This window comes from Tupaia chinensis, unplaced genomic scaffold, assembly GCF_000334495.1.
Source record: "Tupaia chinensis unplaced genomic scaffold, TupChi_1.0 Scaffold000234_1, whole genome shotgun sequence".
NCBI lineage: Eukaryota > Metazoa > Chordata > Mammalia > Scandentia > Tupaiidae > Tupaia > Tupaia belangeri.
This window is the reverse complement of record NW_006159712.1, coordinates 136390-151624: the sequence shown is the minus strand read 5'-3', so window position 1 is coordinate 151624 and position 15235 is coordinate 136390. Positions and strand designations below refer to the sequence as shown.

Below are 15235 nucleotides of genomic sequence, written 5' to 3'. Positions count from 1 at the left end.
GACAGAGACAGAAAGCAAGAAATCGCCCCCCAGGGAGGATGGCCACACTGCAATTTCTTCTCCTCCATTCTCCTCTCAGGATCGTAGGCACGCACGCACACACGCCCGGCGTGAGTTTAAGCCACCGGGTCCAGGACTCAAACCGCGGTCGACTACGTGGGAGTTCAGCGACATAGCCATTACGCTAACTGCTGGTCCCTGGAAGAAATAAACTTTAAAAAGGAAAAATTACTTTCCAAGTTTTCTTTTTCTTTTTTCTTTTAAAGAATTCAGACTCTGGAATCCCGGGTGAGGCCCTCAATCTCCCCGAGCCTCAGTTTCCTGTCTGTGACTCAGACGTAGCATTACCCCACCTCACAGAGTTGCTGCGTGGACTCCGTGAGAGGACAGATGCACTGAGACCAGCTAGCTGTGCAGCAGAGGGAGCAGCTGTCGTCAGGGGCGGGGATGCACCGTGCGCTCTTTCCTTCTTACCAACGCTCTAAGGCAGGTTTTTGTCCCTCCTTGACAGATGAGGACGCAGAGGCCTGGCATGGGAGAATGTGCAGCCTAAGGTCTCACAGGGAATGAGCGAGAAAGTTTGTCCTCAGGGTTGCCTGTTTTAGAACCCAGGACCCTGCCCGTGACTCCATCCCTGAGAGCCCACAGTGAGTGCAGACCACAGCTCCTTCGCACAGCCCGCAATCCAGGCGGCTTTGCAGGCCAGGGCAGGGCGCAGGCCACCCCCCTCTTGCCTGCATCTGTGGAAGCCACTCTGTCTGCGAAAAACCCCGCACTCAACCAGGACTTCCAGGAACGGCGAAGTCACGAATTTCACGTGGACACACAGCAGGCAAAGGGCTTTGCATGGCAAAGGAGACGCTTGTCCATCCAGCCTCCAGAAGGCCACTCACCGAAGCTCGAGGGATACCTCTTAGTCACCTCTGTGCCTGTCATGGAGCCCCTCACACGCCTAGCGTTGCATTCCCCTGAAAGCAAGTGTCTGGGCTGTCACGCCCCGGAATGCTATCCCTGGGCCCATTTTCCATGGAGCGTCTCGGAATGGGGAGCACGCGGCCTTAGGAATTCAACAGTCCCCCGGGCTTTCTCCCTCCCGCTCCAGCCTGGGACCTGAGTTAACACACTGGACTAATGAGGGCAGTGCTCCACGCTGCAATCTTTTCCACTCCTGCTCTCGCAGGTGGCAGCTGAAGTCATGAGCGGAAGGCCCAGGTGTCTGAGGGGTCCTCGGAGCCTGGTCGTAGATTCATTTGTCTGCTGACACCCTAGACTCCGTGTCTCCGAGACGGGCCACGACAGAGTGCATGACGAGGTGAGCCCGCCTTATTTTTCTCTCCAGCTTCCCCCCCTTTTTTTCTTCTTGGCCTCAGGGCCCAAAGTATTCTGGACATATTTTTCATTTTTCCAAATATCAATTGCTCTTTTCTTCCCTCTCTGCAGCAGTGAGTAATAAGAGTTGTGTCTGGTCCTGAAATTCCGACTGAAATAAATTAGCCCAATGACCGACAGGAGGTGCCTAGAACAATAACGGCGGAATATTTGGCATGTTACAAAAGAGCCCCTGGACGGCGGAGTACAGTAAGTCTAGAAGCACATTACGGGGCGGCGTTGCCAGCACGGGTATGCAATGAGCCATCCAGGCAGCGGAACGCCTCATAAATTCATCCCGCTCCTTTCTCTTTTGGGCCACTCTTCACAGCTCTGTTAGCCCTCTGGTTAATGGGGCATGCAGAAGGGTATTTTTGGTGTGGCCGTGTCTCTAGCAGGCAGGCACATGCCAAGCTGTGTGGAAATGCATACATCTGCCCTCTTCGGCTGGCCCGGGGTCCCAGGCGCCCGGTGCTGCAGGAGGGGGGAGAGTCCACACCAAGACAGTGAGCTGGTGACGGATGCGCGCTGAGCACCTACGACGTGTCCGGTGTTGTGCTAGGTTCTGAGATGGCACAGAGGGTGACAAGGAGACGGTCCATGCCCCCTGCCACCGATAGTTCAGATCTGCCGTCTCTCGGTGCCAGCCCCATGGCAAGGAGGGCGGCGAGCCCAGGTTTGCTCAGTGTCCAGTCCCTCTGTCCTGGAGACGATCGTCCCTTAGGTGCGGCACGGTAGGCGGGGTAGGCCGGGTAGGCGGGACAGCCCTGCCTCATCTGCAGAAGCAGCAGAAGCTCTGATCCCGGAAGCCAGCGAGCAGGCCTGCAACAAGCTTCCACCTAGCTGTGGTCCCTACCTAGAGCCTTGACTCTTCTGGTGCTGTCCCGAAGACACAACAGGAGGCTGTAAAAGTCCCCAAAATATAACACGTCCTAACCCCTGGGACCTGGAACTACCGTATGCTGTGAAATAGGACTCGGTGGAGGTTATTAAATGAAGGATTCTGAGATGAGGAGGTTATCCCGGAGTACCCAGTGAGCCCCAGTGCAATCCCATGTATTTATGAGGAGGAGACGGGGCCAACCCCATGGCATGGTAGTGAAGCACTGTGTAGAGGAAGCTGGATCCCACGTGACCGAGAGCAGGTAGAATCCCAGCCTAGGTAGCAACACGTTGGGGTGCATGAGCATGGACTGGGATCCTGACGGATAGGGAATTAGAGGAAAACGGATTGAGGTCAACCAGGCCTTGTCAGGAGTTCTCTGTCTCTCTCTCTCTCTCTGTCTCTCTCTCTTTCTGTCTCTCTCTCTTTCTCTCCTATGTGTGCACACATGCACCCACACAGCCTCTGACATTAAAAAACAAAGCGGGAGACAGGAAGACTTCACACACACAGGTGAGAGGTGATGTGACCACGGAGGCAGAGACTATGGCCTAAGCCAATGAAGGCTGACAGCCCCATAAACCAGAGGAGGCAAGGAGAGGATCCTACCCCCGAGACTTCACAGGGAGAACAGCCCGCTGGAGCCTTGAGAGTCTGGCTCAGTGAAACTAAGACTGGACCGGAGCTTTCCTGAACTGTGAGAAAATGAATTTGTAGGGCCAGCCAGTGGTATGGTGGTTAAGGCCGCTGAATCCCACACGGTCACTGTACAGTTCGAGTTCCCCTCCTCCCTGCCCAGAAGCCAAATCCCCAGGAAATGGTCTCAGAGGATCCCAGGAGCTCTGCTCTTCAGAGGGGTTTCCTGGAAGAATTCACTGGTTTCCCAGAAAATGTTCTGGTGGTCTTCCCTCTGTGTGTCTATAATGCAGTACTTTCGTTGGGCCGTAATGAGCTTACAGACCCGATGTATCTGCGTTTGACATCTGCAATGTGTCCATTAGGCACAGCCCAAGAGGCCAGCAGCTGCTGTGGACACGTGCGAGGTCATCAAGATGATGCAAATGGCCTTTTGAAGGGCCCCAGGTGGAAGGCAAGAAACTCGAGGTCCCTTCCCTCCTCCTGGTGTGGAGGTGCCTTTCTTTCTCTGGATGTGAGTTTTTACACAAAAGAGGTGGTATTTCAAGGCCACCCAGAACCCCGGTGCTAAGCCAGAAGGGTGGAGTTCAGATCTCAACAGAACTCCCAGCTATGGAACTTTGGGAGAGTGATTAAGTCACTGAGCCTCAGTCTCCCCTTTGTAAAATGATGGTAATAGTGTTATTCAGCACCTACAGTTGTAATAATTACATGGCAAGCCCATGCATGTAGAGCTCTTTGCACGGAATCCAGTACTTAGAAAGTCCGCGATGTCTTGGTTGCAGATGATAATAATTAGGATACTCAGAAAAAGAGGAAGAAGTGGAGACTAGAATGCCTGGGGTGTCGAATTGGGAGAGTCATGGGGCTGGAGAAAAGGAGGGAGGGAGCCATAGTTGGCGTTTCAAGAAAGTGAATAGAAAGTCTACATTTCCTTACCAATAATAAAGCCACAAAGGATAACAAGAATGGCAACTTTCTTTGCTTTGGACAGAAATTCCATTAACTCCCTGGGGTCAACTGAAAGACTTCGGAGTTAAGCAGACTTGTACTCAGGCAGGGTATGGGACATTGAGTAGGGAGGGTGATGTCCTCAGTGGGAGGCTGATAGCACCCGCCTTGTGGAGCAGTTACAAGGATTAAATAAAATACCGGGCAGAAAGCACTGAACACGGCCCTGGCACGCGGTAGGTACTCGGTACGTGACAGTGACCGCTGCTGATACCCATCCTGGCCTTCCTAGGCCTCACTTCTTCCCTGGTGAAAGAGGAATAACACCGTCTGCTTTACTCATTCCACAAATATTTACTGGGCCAAGTTCTGTGAATACAAAAATGCATTCACCAGACACAGTTCACGGCCTCTCAGAGCCTGCGTTTTGAGATCGTTCATTATTCATTCTTTCAACAAACATTTTTACTGAACATTTACTATACAACAGGCTACATAATGGGCAGTAGAAATACAACGGTTAGCAAAACCCACGCAATTCCCAGTCACCCACAGAATTACAGCCTACAGAAGATGAAGTGAAATGACCTAGTGAAACGCCTAGCACGCAGTAGGCCTCAATAAATAAGTGATCTGGGTGCTAACCAGAAGCTGTGCATGCACAGCCATCATAAAGTGTGGGAAATTAATACTTTCTTAACACATGGAAGTTGGTAGACTGGGCTTTCAAAGTCTGTGGGAAGTAAAAAGAAAATGAAATATTCAGATATAACTTCACAATATATGTACAAGATCTATGAACTAACAATAACAAAATGCCGATAAAAGAAAACAAAGAAGATCATAATAAATGGAGAGGCATACCGTGTCCATGAACTGGAAGACATTACATAGAGATAATATGAATTCTCCTCCCACACTCCTATTAGGTCAAGTTTTCGTAGACCTAGGTCAAGTTCTGGTAGACAAACTTATTCTAAAGTTTATGTGGAAAGACACATGGTCTAGAAATACTGAAAGGACCCTGACAAGGATGTGACGTGTAGTAATATCACTCTACTCAATGTTAAGGCTTACTGTGTAGCAGCAGTAATCAAGGCCTTTTGATATCAATGCAGAGAGAAAGACGTCAATGAAACAGAATAAAGAACCCAACATAGACCCACGCAAATATTCCCAATTGCTTTTTTAAATTAAGATTTACATATTTATTTTCATTTTGTATAAGGCACATGTGCTCACCAGAGAGAGACAGAGAGAGAGAGAGGGAAAGTGAGAAAGAAAGCCATCAGGTCCAGACTCAAACTACAGTCAGCCATGTGGGAGACCAGCGCCTTAACCAACATGCTTCCTGCTAGACCCTCTTAATTGACTTTTGACAAAGGTGCAAAACCAATGCAGAGGATAGCCTTTTCAACAAATGGTGCTGGAACAATTGCACAGCCACACCCAGAGATTAAAAAAAAAAAAAGTGCCCAAGATCCCAAGAGGACACTGGGGGAGAAAGGAATGTGGCAAGGACATCTCTCCTGGGAGGTGATTTCTCACTTTCTGTCTCTTAGTCTCTCTGGTGAGTGCATGTGCCCTATAGCAAAAATCTCTCTTTAAAAAAAAAAGAAAAAAAAAAAAGATTGTGTCCTAAACTTCACACCTTACACAAAAATTAATTCCGAAGGGATTATGGACTGGAATGTAAAACATGAAACTATTTTAAAAATAGGAAAGAATCTTTGGGATCTAGGGCTAAGTGAAGTGGTCTTAGACTTACCATGGAAGAGCCAATACATAAAAGAAAAAATTATAAATTGTACTTCATTAAAATGTAAAACTTTTTCTCTGCCAAAGTCCATGTCAAGAGGGTAAAAAGACAAGCCACCAATGGAAGAAAATATTTGTGACCCATATATTCAAAAAAGTGACCAGTATCAGCCCAGGATGTGGCATGGAGGCTAAGGTGCTAGTTCCCGTATGGCTGACTGCATGGTTTGAGTCCCAAACATGGTACATTAAAAATGCAGCAGTTTGAAAACATGCCAGGTGTGTGTGTGTGTGTGTGTGTGTGTGTGTGTGTGTGCCCAAAATCCTGAGAGGACAATAGAGGAGAATGAATTGTGGCATGGCCATCCCCTCTGAGGGGTGATTTCTCACTTTCCTTCTCTCTCTGTCTCTGTCTCTCTCCAGCAAGCACATGCATCCTATAGCAAAAAAAGGAAAAAAAAGGACAGTATCCAGAATATACAAAGGACTCTGGACACACAACTACAGGAAAAGAACAATACAATTAATAAATGGGCAAAAGGTGGGACCGGCAGATGGAGTAATGGTTTTATCACTGGACTCCTACATGGCCATCGGTGGTTTGAGTCCTGGATCTGGCAGCTTAAAATTCACACTGGGCACATGTGTGTGTGTGCCCAAAATCCCAGAGGAGAATGGAGAAGAAGGGATTGCGGTGTGGTCATCCACAGTAAAAGAAGAAAAATGAAAATGGGCCAAAAGTATGAACAGATATTTCACAGGAGAGGATACACAGGTGGCAAATAAGCATATGAAAAGATATTCAAATTCTTAGCTACCAGGTAAATGCACATTAAAACCACAGTGAAATATCACTATATATTTATCAAAATGGCTAAAATAGAAAACATGAAGTGGATCCAAAATTTATATAAAAACTTGCAAATGCGGAAGAAAAGAGAGGGGGAAAACCATCTTCCTGAAATAATAAGCTCTCGATGCCTTTCTTCCTGGTCTTTGTCTCCCCGTTTACATTGTTAGACCGAGTTTATGGGAGGCCATGGCTTTGGACTGACCCCTCCAGGCGCCAGCAGGCCAGAGTGGGTCACTTGTGCCAAGTGCACAGAATCGAACTTGGAAATGGGTCACTTTGCCAAAAACAGGAGATTCCTGTCAACCTGCGTCAGCATCGTAACAATGGTCCCTCAACTTTAACCCTGTAAGCAAAAGAACCTGGAAAGGACCGTCCGCTTTGTCCTCTTCGGCCCGTTTCTGACTAAAGCCAACCGCCACGGCTCAGCTCATCGGAACACTCACTCTATTTTAGAGTGACATGTCACCTGATTCTAGACTCACGAATAAAAGCCAATTCAATCTTCTCAACTAAATTTGTTGTAATTTTTGTCTTTTGACAATATGAAAATAAAATATGAGGGAAGGAGCTAAAATTCAGGGTGGTGAGAAGGTGGGAGCCTTGCTGTCTCCCACCCTCTGTGACATCAGAACTCAATGCTTGCAGAAACCTGGTGACCAGAGACGGGGGAGGGAAACAGTGCCCACCTGTCCTCATTCCACCCAGCAGCCCCACTGGAGGCCATGGCAATCCAGCAGGTGGGCAGCAGGGGGCAGGTAGCTGCTGAGCTGTTTGAACGGAGAAGGGGCAGCCACTGTGAGGACAAGAGGCAGGTGAGGCCTGGCCAGGTGCATGCTGCTTTCCTCCCGTCTGGGCCCCCTTTGCCACTCCAGATCAGAAGGCCCGAAGTCAGGAATGGGCCTTCTCCCCAGCTCTCCCTGGAGCCCAACCGGGAGTGCAGCTAGGGGCTCAGGTGCTTTTTGAAAATGCCACTACTGACACTGTCGGGTTTCGGTTTCGTTCTCAGCACTGCTCGAAGGTGTGTTCCAGGAGGGCTGGTACTTTCTTTAGCTTCCTGCTCTATCCCTAATGCCTAGGACGGTACTTAACTGCAGGGCAAAGGGCAACGCACGGAACAGAAGCGCTCCTGGAAGCATCACCCTCGGCGCTGACATTCAAGCCTCACAGGGGATTTTGTCAAAGTGCAAAGCATTCCCACCTGATGAGCTCAGCCAGCGCATCCACCTCCTGGGACCCACACGACTTCCAACCCTCCCGGGAGGCAGATTCTAGCAACCTCATTCACAGATGGGTAAACTGAGGCTCCGAAAACAAAAAGGCCATACAGCTGGGACAGGTCAGGATTGGAAACCTCATCCATCTGATTCCAGAACGCTTCGAAACCAGACCCACTGGCTACAAAATCCCTGCCTCCCCGGAGGAGGAGGGCGTAAAGGGATGTGAAGGGATCTAGGAGAGTTCGGCTGGCCTTGCCAGACAGGGGAGGGGCTTTATTCTGAGAATAATTAGAAGCTGGTGAAGGATTTCGGGGGGTTTCTTTTAAAATTATTTTTATTTAACTTTATATTATTATTATTATTATTATTATTATTATTATTATTTGATCAGAAAAAGACAGAGAGAGAACATGAAGAACAGAAGCCGCCAGGTCCAAGGCTCCAACCGCAGTCAGCCACGTGGGAGTCCAACATCTTTAACCATCACGCCTAAGGAGAGCAACCAATGACTGAACTATACATATTCAAAGGGCCCGTTCCCTCCTTCATTTCGCTCACACATTTGGTCCCCCGTTCACTTACCGTCCGTGGACTAAATGACTCCTAGGCCGGACCTCACAGCATAGGGCGGAGCCCCGACAGACTCCCATCATGCAGCAGCTTTTCCTAAAAGTCACTCCACAAAAACCAAACCCTAGGAAAACTGCTTTAAGAAAAATCACAGAAAGAGTTCCGCGGTTGGGAGCATGCCTCAAACCCTCAACCACACTTGCAGAGCTACTCCGGTCGCTCACAGAACAGAGGCTCTGAGAAGCCCCACAGCGGAGACCCATGTAGCTTTGCTAATGGGGGCGTTTCCCCAGTGACCACCACCGAGGCCCATCTTTTCTCACTCAAAGACCTTTCGGCATATTTCAAAACCCATTTTACAGATGAGGAAACTGAGGTTCAGAGAGAAGAAGAGAAGAGACTTGGCTCAGCCCCCAAGACAGAACAAGGAAAAGAACCTTGACACTGAATTCCGGCCCTGTGCCTCCATTTGCCTCCACAGCACAAGACAGAAGCCTAGCAGTGAGCCTGCCGGGAGGAAGCCAGCCTGTGCGCGTGATACAGATAGAGGAGGCCAGATAAACCGCCAGCATCCAGGGCACGGAATACTCACCAGGCATTCTGAAGGACGAGATGACTCTGTGTGTCTTCCATGAAAAGATGCCAAAGGAGCGTTGTTAGGAAGTGCACGGTGCAATGGCTTTTGCATGGGGTCTACACCCTAGGCCACCACCCCCTAGAACAAGCTATAGCTCATTATCAGGACTGTCCAGGGGCTTTTTCTCAGCCCCCACTCCACCCCATAACCACGACCCTGATTCATAGATGTGTCGTGGGGCTGGCCCTGTAGTGTAGCAGTGCCCAGGGAACCAGATCCCACATGGCCAGCCATGGCTGCATCCTAGCCCCGGCTACTGGAAAAACACTCCATTCACATGTGCATGCTGAAATCCTGATGGGATGGAGGAAGAAGGGCCGTGGGATGACCATGTCCCACTGAGGGATTCTCTCCCTCACACAGCTGCCTCTGCCAGCTGAAACATAGATGGGTTATGTAGTGTGCACTCTTGACTCTCACGTAAATGGACTCCCACAGTATGACACTTCAAGTCTGGCTTCGTTCACTCATCACTGTCCATGAGACAGCCACGTTGCTACTCTGAGTTATTTTTACTTTTTCAAGATGACAATAATAAAATAGTTGCTAGGATATATTTTTAAAACTGTCCAGGAGAGAAACAAATTGCACAAATCATTTCTCTTCCCCTCCCCTTTTTAGAGAGATTTTTGCTATAGGGTACGTGCACTCACCAGAGAGACAGACAGAAAGCAAGAAATCACCAGCAGGGAGGATGGCCATGCTACAATCCCCTCTCCTTCATTCTCTCCCCTCAACATTTTGGGCACACACACATATATGCCCAGCGTGAGTTTAAGCTGCCAGATCTAGGACTTGAACCATGGTCGACTATGTGGGGAGTCCAGTGACGCAACCATTATGCCATCTGCTGGTCCCCAGATTGTTTCTCTTCATGGTGGTTGCAGATCAAAATCTTGCTTCACAAACTCAGGTGTGTAAGAGATGTATTATTTCTTTAAGGCAAACTAAATCTGACTCAGCCCAAATCCAGTGCATTCGGAGAGAATGCAATGTTAATACACACACACACACACACACACACACACACACACACATTTGGAAAACAAGAAAACTTTAAAGGTGTTAGTAAAAATCTCTGCATTAGAAAACAGGACGAAAATAATTAAACTCGATGGTAGAAAGAAAGAAGTAATAAAGATAAAATCAGAAATTCAATGGGAACCAGCAGTTAGCGTAATGGCTATGTCGCTGGACTCCCAAGTAGTCAACCGTGGTTCGTGTCCCGGACCCGGTGGCTTAAAACTCACGCCGGGCGTGTGTGCGTGCGTGCCCAAGATCCCGAGAGGAGAATGGAGGAGAAGGGATTGCGGCGTGACCATCCCCCCTGGGGGGTGATTTCTCACTTTCTGTCTCTATGTCTCTCTGTCTGTCTGGCGAGCGCACGCGCCCTACAGTGAAAATCTCTCAAAAAAAAAAAAAGAAATTCAAGAAATAAAAAGCAAGTAATAAAGAGAATAAATGATTTCCTTGAAAAGATGAATAAAGTTGGTACACTTCTAAATAGTTTAATTTTAAAGAGAGAGAACATAAATTACCAACATCAAGAAAGACAGAGGAATATCACATCTTCCACCTACAGTAAAAGATGTTAAGGTAATGTTAGGGACAACTTGATGCATTTGTTAACTTAGGTGACATGAACAAACTTCTTGGACATTACAACTTACAAAGTTGACTCAAGAAGAAATAGAAAATCTAAACACCCCAAAATTTTACCAATAAATTCTATCAATCATTTGACACGCAAATAATGCCAGTATTACACAGATTCCTTCAAGAAATAGAGGAGAAAATTCTTACCAACTCACTTTAAGGAGGCAACATAATCTTGATAGAAAACTTGACAAACTTATGCAATGAGAAACTTAAACCAATCTCTCATGATCATAGATACAAAAAAAAAAAACTCAATAAATAGTAGCAAACCAAATCGACAATATATAGGAAGGATAATTCATGAAATAGAGTTTATTGGAGAAACTCAAGTTTGGTCTAGCAGACAAAGGTCAATTACTGTTATGAACAGCAGGTGGCATGGTGGTTAAGGCACTGGACTCTCACGTGGTCGAGCATGATTCGAGTCTCAGACCTGGTGACTTGCTTTCTCATTTTCTCTATCGCTCTGTCTTATCTTTCTGGTAAGCATGCGTGCCCTACAGCAAATTTTTAAAAATAATAATCGGGACCAGCAGTTAGAGTAATGGCTATGTTGCCGGACTTCCATGTAGCTGACCACTGTTGAGTCCAGGACCTGGTGGCTTAAACTCATGCCGGGCGTGTGTGTGTGTGTGTGTGTGTGTGTGTGTCCAAAATCTCAAGAGGAGAATGGAGGAGAAGGGATTGCAGTGTGGCCATCCCCCCTAGGGAGTGATTTCTCGTTTTCTGTCTCTTTCTGGTGAGTGCATGCGCCCTACAGCAAAAACCACTCCAAAAAATAAATAAATAATGATCCTAAATAAAATTAAATATTTTTTATTCAGTTATTTAATTAGGTTCTTGACAAGAAATATTCCAACTTGTAAGGATAAACTCCATTTGTAAGGACAAACACAGATTGCAGGTAACCTTGGAACTGAGGAACAGCTTTGATTTGGGGTAAAATTTGTGAGTCCAACCTCGTGCTGCTCTATAATCTATTGCTCATTTTCTGTGTCGAAGATCTCACATTCCTGGGCTTCAGCAGCTTCTTTATCTTGAAGTAAGCATTGGTGAGGATTTTTACTTAGCTAATATCAATTTTCGCGGAGGTAGCGATGACAAATTTCTGGTGTGTTCTACACAGTGGAACTCAACTGAGGACCAGAAGTCCAGTCACAAGTAGCAAGCCACTGCTCAGCTGCTTCAGGAAAGCCACTCTTAACCTCTGTGACATCCAGTGAAGATGATCAGAAGGTCCCAGGAGTGATGCTGGCTCGCAGCTTTCTCAATGGGTTTTGTGACGGTGGCAAGAACCTTCTCCTTTTTCTTTCAATTCTGGATTTAGTGGCTGAGTATTTCCTCTTGTTCATGGCCTTCCTGGGACACCTGACAGACTGGGAGTATCTGCAGATGCCCTGGACTAGGACGGTGTTTTGGCTACAATGGGGCTTCCCCTTCTTGGACTTTTTAGCCTTGGGGTCACCTTTTTAGCCTTGCCACTGTAATCAGCCTTCTTGGCTTCAGGTTTCTTCTTCTTAGTATCCTGCTTCACAGCTTTTTCACCTGCCATCTTGTATAGTGGGAAAGAGAACTCTGAAATAAATATTTTTCTTTTTTTTACAAACGAAAGGTTTTGGCTACAATGGGGCTTCCCCTTCTTGGACTTTTTAGCCTTGGGGTCACCTTTTTAGCCTTGCCACTGTAATCAGCCTTCTTGGCTTCAGGTTTCTTCTTCTTAGTATCCTGCTTCACAGCTTTTTCACCTGCCATCTTGTATAGTGGGAAAGAGAACTCTGAAATAAATATTTTTCTTTTTTTTACAAACGAAAGAATTTTTTATTTCATTTTCTTTTATACATTCAATCACATTGTTTAGCTTACAAAGTGACTATTTCAGTATGTGAACATTTCTCCCTAGTCCAGTTGATAAAACTATAAAGGATCTTCAACAGATAATACCACATTTATTTGTCCCATTAATGCTTTGCCTTCGTATTCTTTTTCCTAAAAGTCCTTCCTCAGGCCCTACTCTTCCACACACACTATATCTGGTTTTTATACCCATTTACTGTGTTTGGATATCCTTCAGTCAATCAGTTTCAGTCATAGAGTGCGGACACTCGGTATATATTAAGTGGGGACATACAATGTCTTTCCTTCAGAGCCTGGCTTGCTTCACTCAGCAGTAAATCTTCCATATTCTTCCACGTCTGTCAAAAGTCAGGGTTTTGTTGTTTGTTTTTGTTTTTGTTTATGGCTGAATAGTATTCCATAGAGTATATGTGCCACAGTTTTTCTATCCATTCACCTGTTCTGGGGGCATTTGGGCTGTTTCCATGACTTTGCAATTGTGAATAGTGCCGCAATGAACATTGATGTTTTTCCGACTAAAGATTCTTCTGTCCTTTGGGTAGATACCAAGGAGTGGGATTGCTGTATCATATGGTAGCTCTATTTGTAGACTTTTGAAGAATCTCCAAATTGTTCTCCACAGTGCCTGGACTAATTTACATTCCCACTAGCAGTGTAAGAGAGTTCCCCTTTCACCACACCCCCGCCAACACATCATTTTTTGTTTTTCTTTTTAATCTTAGACATTTTGACTGGGGTTAGGTGCTATCTCATTGTGGTGTTGATCTGCATCTCCCTTACAATGAGGGATGTTTTTCATATGCCTTTTGGCTATTTGTATGTCATCTTTAGAGAATGTTATTTTCAACTCATTCTCCCATCTCCTAATAGGGTTGATGATCTTTTCTCCAAATAACTGCTTGTGTTCCTTGTGTATTCTCATTATCAGTCCCTTATCTGATGCATAATGTACAAAAATATTTTCCCATTCTGAGAGCTGTCGATCCACACTAATAACTGTGTCTTTTGCCATGCAGAAACTTCTTAGTCTGATGTAATCCCACTTGTCTATTTTGGGGATTCTAAAAAATCAGTTAAGGCATTTACCACAGAAAGGAGACACTCGTAATACTCTCAGTGGATACAGAAAAAAATTCAGTACTCATTCATGTTAAAGTACTCAGAAACTAAGAATAAAGAGCAACTTCTTCCACGTTATAAAAGGTGACAATAGAAAATCTACAACTAATACCTTAATGAAACAACTCCACCCTTTCCCTCTAAGATGTGGAAGGTGAGGATGTATGTCTACACAAGGATTCAACGTGAGTGTTCATGGCATTTTTATCCATAACAGCCCTAAAGTGGAATCAACCCAAAAGACCATCAAGAGAAGACAATAATGTGTTATATTCATATAATATAAACTTCAATAAAATACACAGTATAAACACTCATCAATAAAACTGAACAGGGACCAGCAGTTGGTGTAATGGCTATGTCACTGGACTCCCATGTAGTTGACCATGGTTCGAGTCCCGGACCTAGTGACTTAAACTCATGCCGGGTGCATGTGCATGTGTGCCCAAGATCCTGAGAGGAGAATGGAGAAGGGATTACGGCCGGGCCAACCCCCCTGGGGGGTGATTTCTTGCTTTCTATCTGTGTGTCTCTGTCTTTCTGGCAAGTGATGTGCCCTACAGCAAAAACCTCTCCAAAAATAAATAAATAAATAAAAATGAACACACAAAAACATGGCGGCATTTCAGAAATATTGTATTAAGAGAAAGAAACTAAACCTGAAAGGGCACACACCATGTGGTTCCACCCATATGAAATGAAGGAGCAGGCAGGACCGCTCCACAGTGAGAGAAAGCGGACTAGTGGTCCTCTCTTGCAGGGCATGAGTAAAGAAAAAGTTGACGGCAAAGAACTTTCCAAGGTGATGCAAACGTTCTCTCTCTGGATTAGAGCGTTAGTTCACAGAAATAGACATGGGTCAAAATTCATCAATGCGTGCGTTTTTATACCACAATAAAATGAATTTTTAAGTATCGATTTAAACCACTAAAGTAAGGTAAAGAATGAGAGCAGAGAGGGGATTTCCTTCTCAGAAGGGAGGAGAGGGAGAACCCAGGCTAAGTGTCAGTAAGATGCCATGTTCATGGCTTTCGTAGTAAGCACGTGTGACTTAGGTAACTACCCCAAAAAGCCAAGCTCATAAAACTATCTTAAGGTATCTCCATGCCTAGCCTCTTAGACAGAAGCAGGGGCCTCTCCCCTCCAGGAATTCACCTCCGGCTCCCTCCCTCCTTGCCCCCAGACGCTGTTGGTGCTGCTGGTCTTGGTGGTGTACTTGGGCATGGGGATATCAGGTGAGCATTCCGGAGGCAGAGAGGAGACCAGGTCCACGTGGAGTAAGGTGAAGTATTTCGAAGACACTTGTTTGCCAAGGGGGTCTCCACGACCTGCCTTCCCACCTCTCCCTCTTCCCAGTAGGGAACCCCAGTAGGGAACCCCAGCCGTGTCTATTTCAACTACTGCTCAGCTGCCCTTCAGTGATTGTGTTTGTGTCTGTTTCAGGAAGAAGCTGGGAGGTGTCAGAAAGGATCAGAGAATGTAACTACCCCCAGAATCCTGTGGCTTCCCAGGTAACACACCCAGCAAGGACTGCAGGAACTACTGCAGTGTGGGCAAGCTGGGTCAGGACGGACAAGCAGGAGCTGGCCAGGTGGAGAAGGTGGGGATGGGTACTCCATGCAGAACAAGTAGCGTGTGCAAAGGCCCGGGGAACTTCTTCAAACCAGCAGCAAGGGGTGTCCTGTGTGCAAAAGTTCAAGATGCAGTTTTGGGGTTTACTTTTTAGGGTC

The 15235-nt window shown here is 46.5% G+C and overlaps 1 protein-coding gene across 1 annotated transcript in view; it reads left to right on the top strand.

The window, feature by feature from the left end:
* The first annotated feature begins 7112 nt into the window (after positions 1-7112).
* Positions 7113-15235, top strand: part of SMIM23 (small integral membrane protein 23) — an 8485-nt gene continuing 362 nt past the window's right edge. The window contains exons 1-3 of the mRNA XM_014587759.1: positions 7113-7261; positions 14689-14740; positions 14949-15028. Of these exons, the coding sequence (XP_014443245.1) occupies positions 7172-7261; positions 14689-14740; positions 14949-15028 (222 nt within the window). The 5' untranslated portion in view covers positions 7113-7171. The remainder of the gene's footprint in view (positions 7262-14688; positions 14741-14948; positions 15029-15235) is intronic.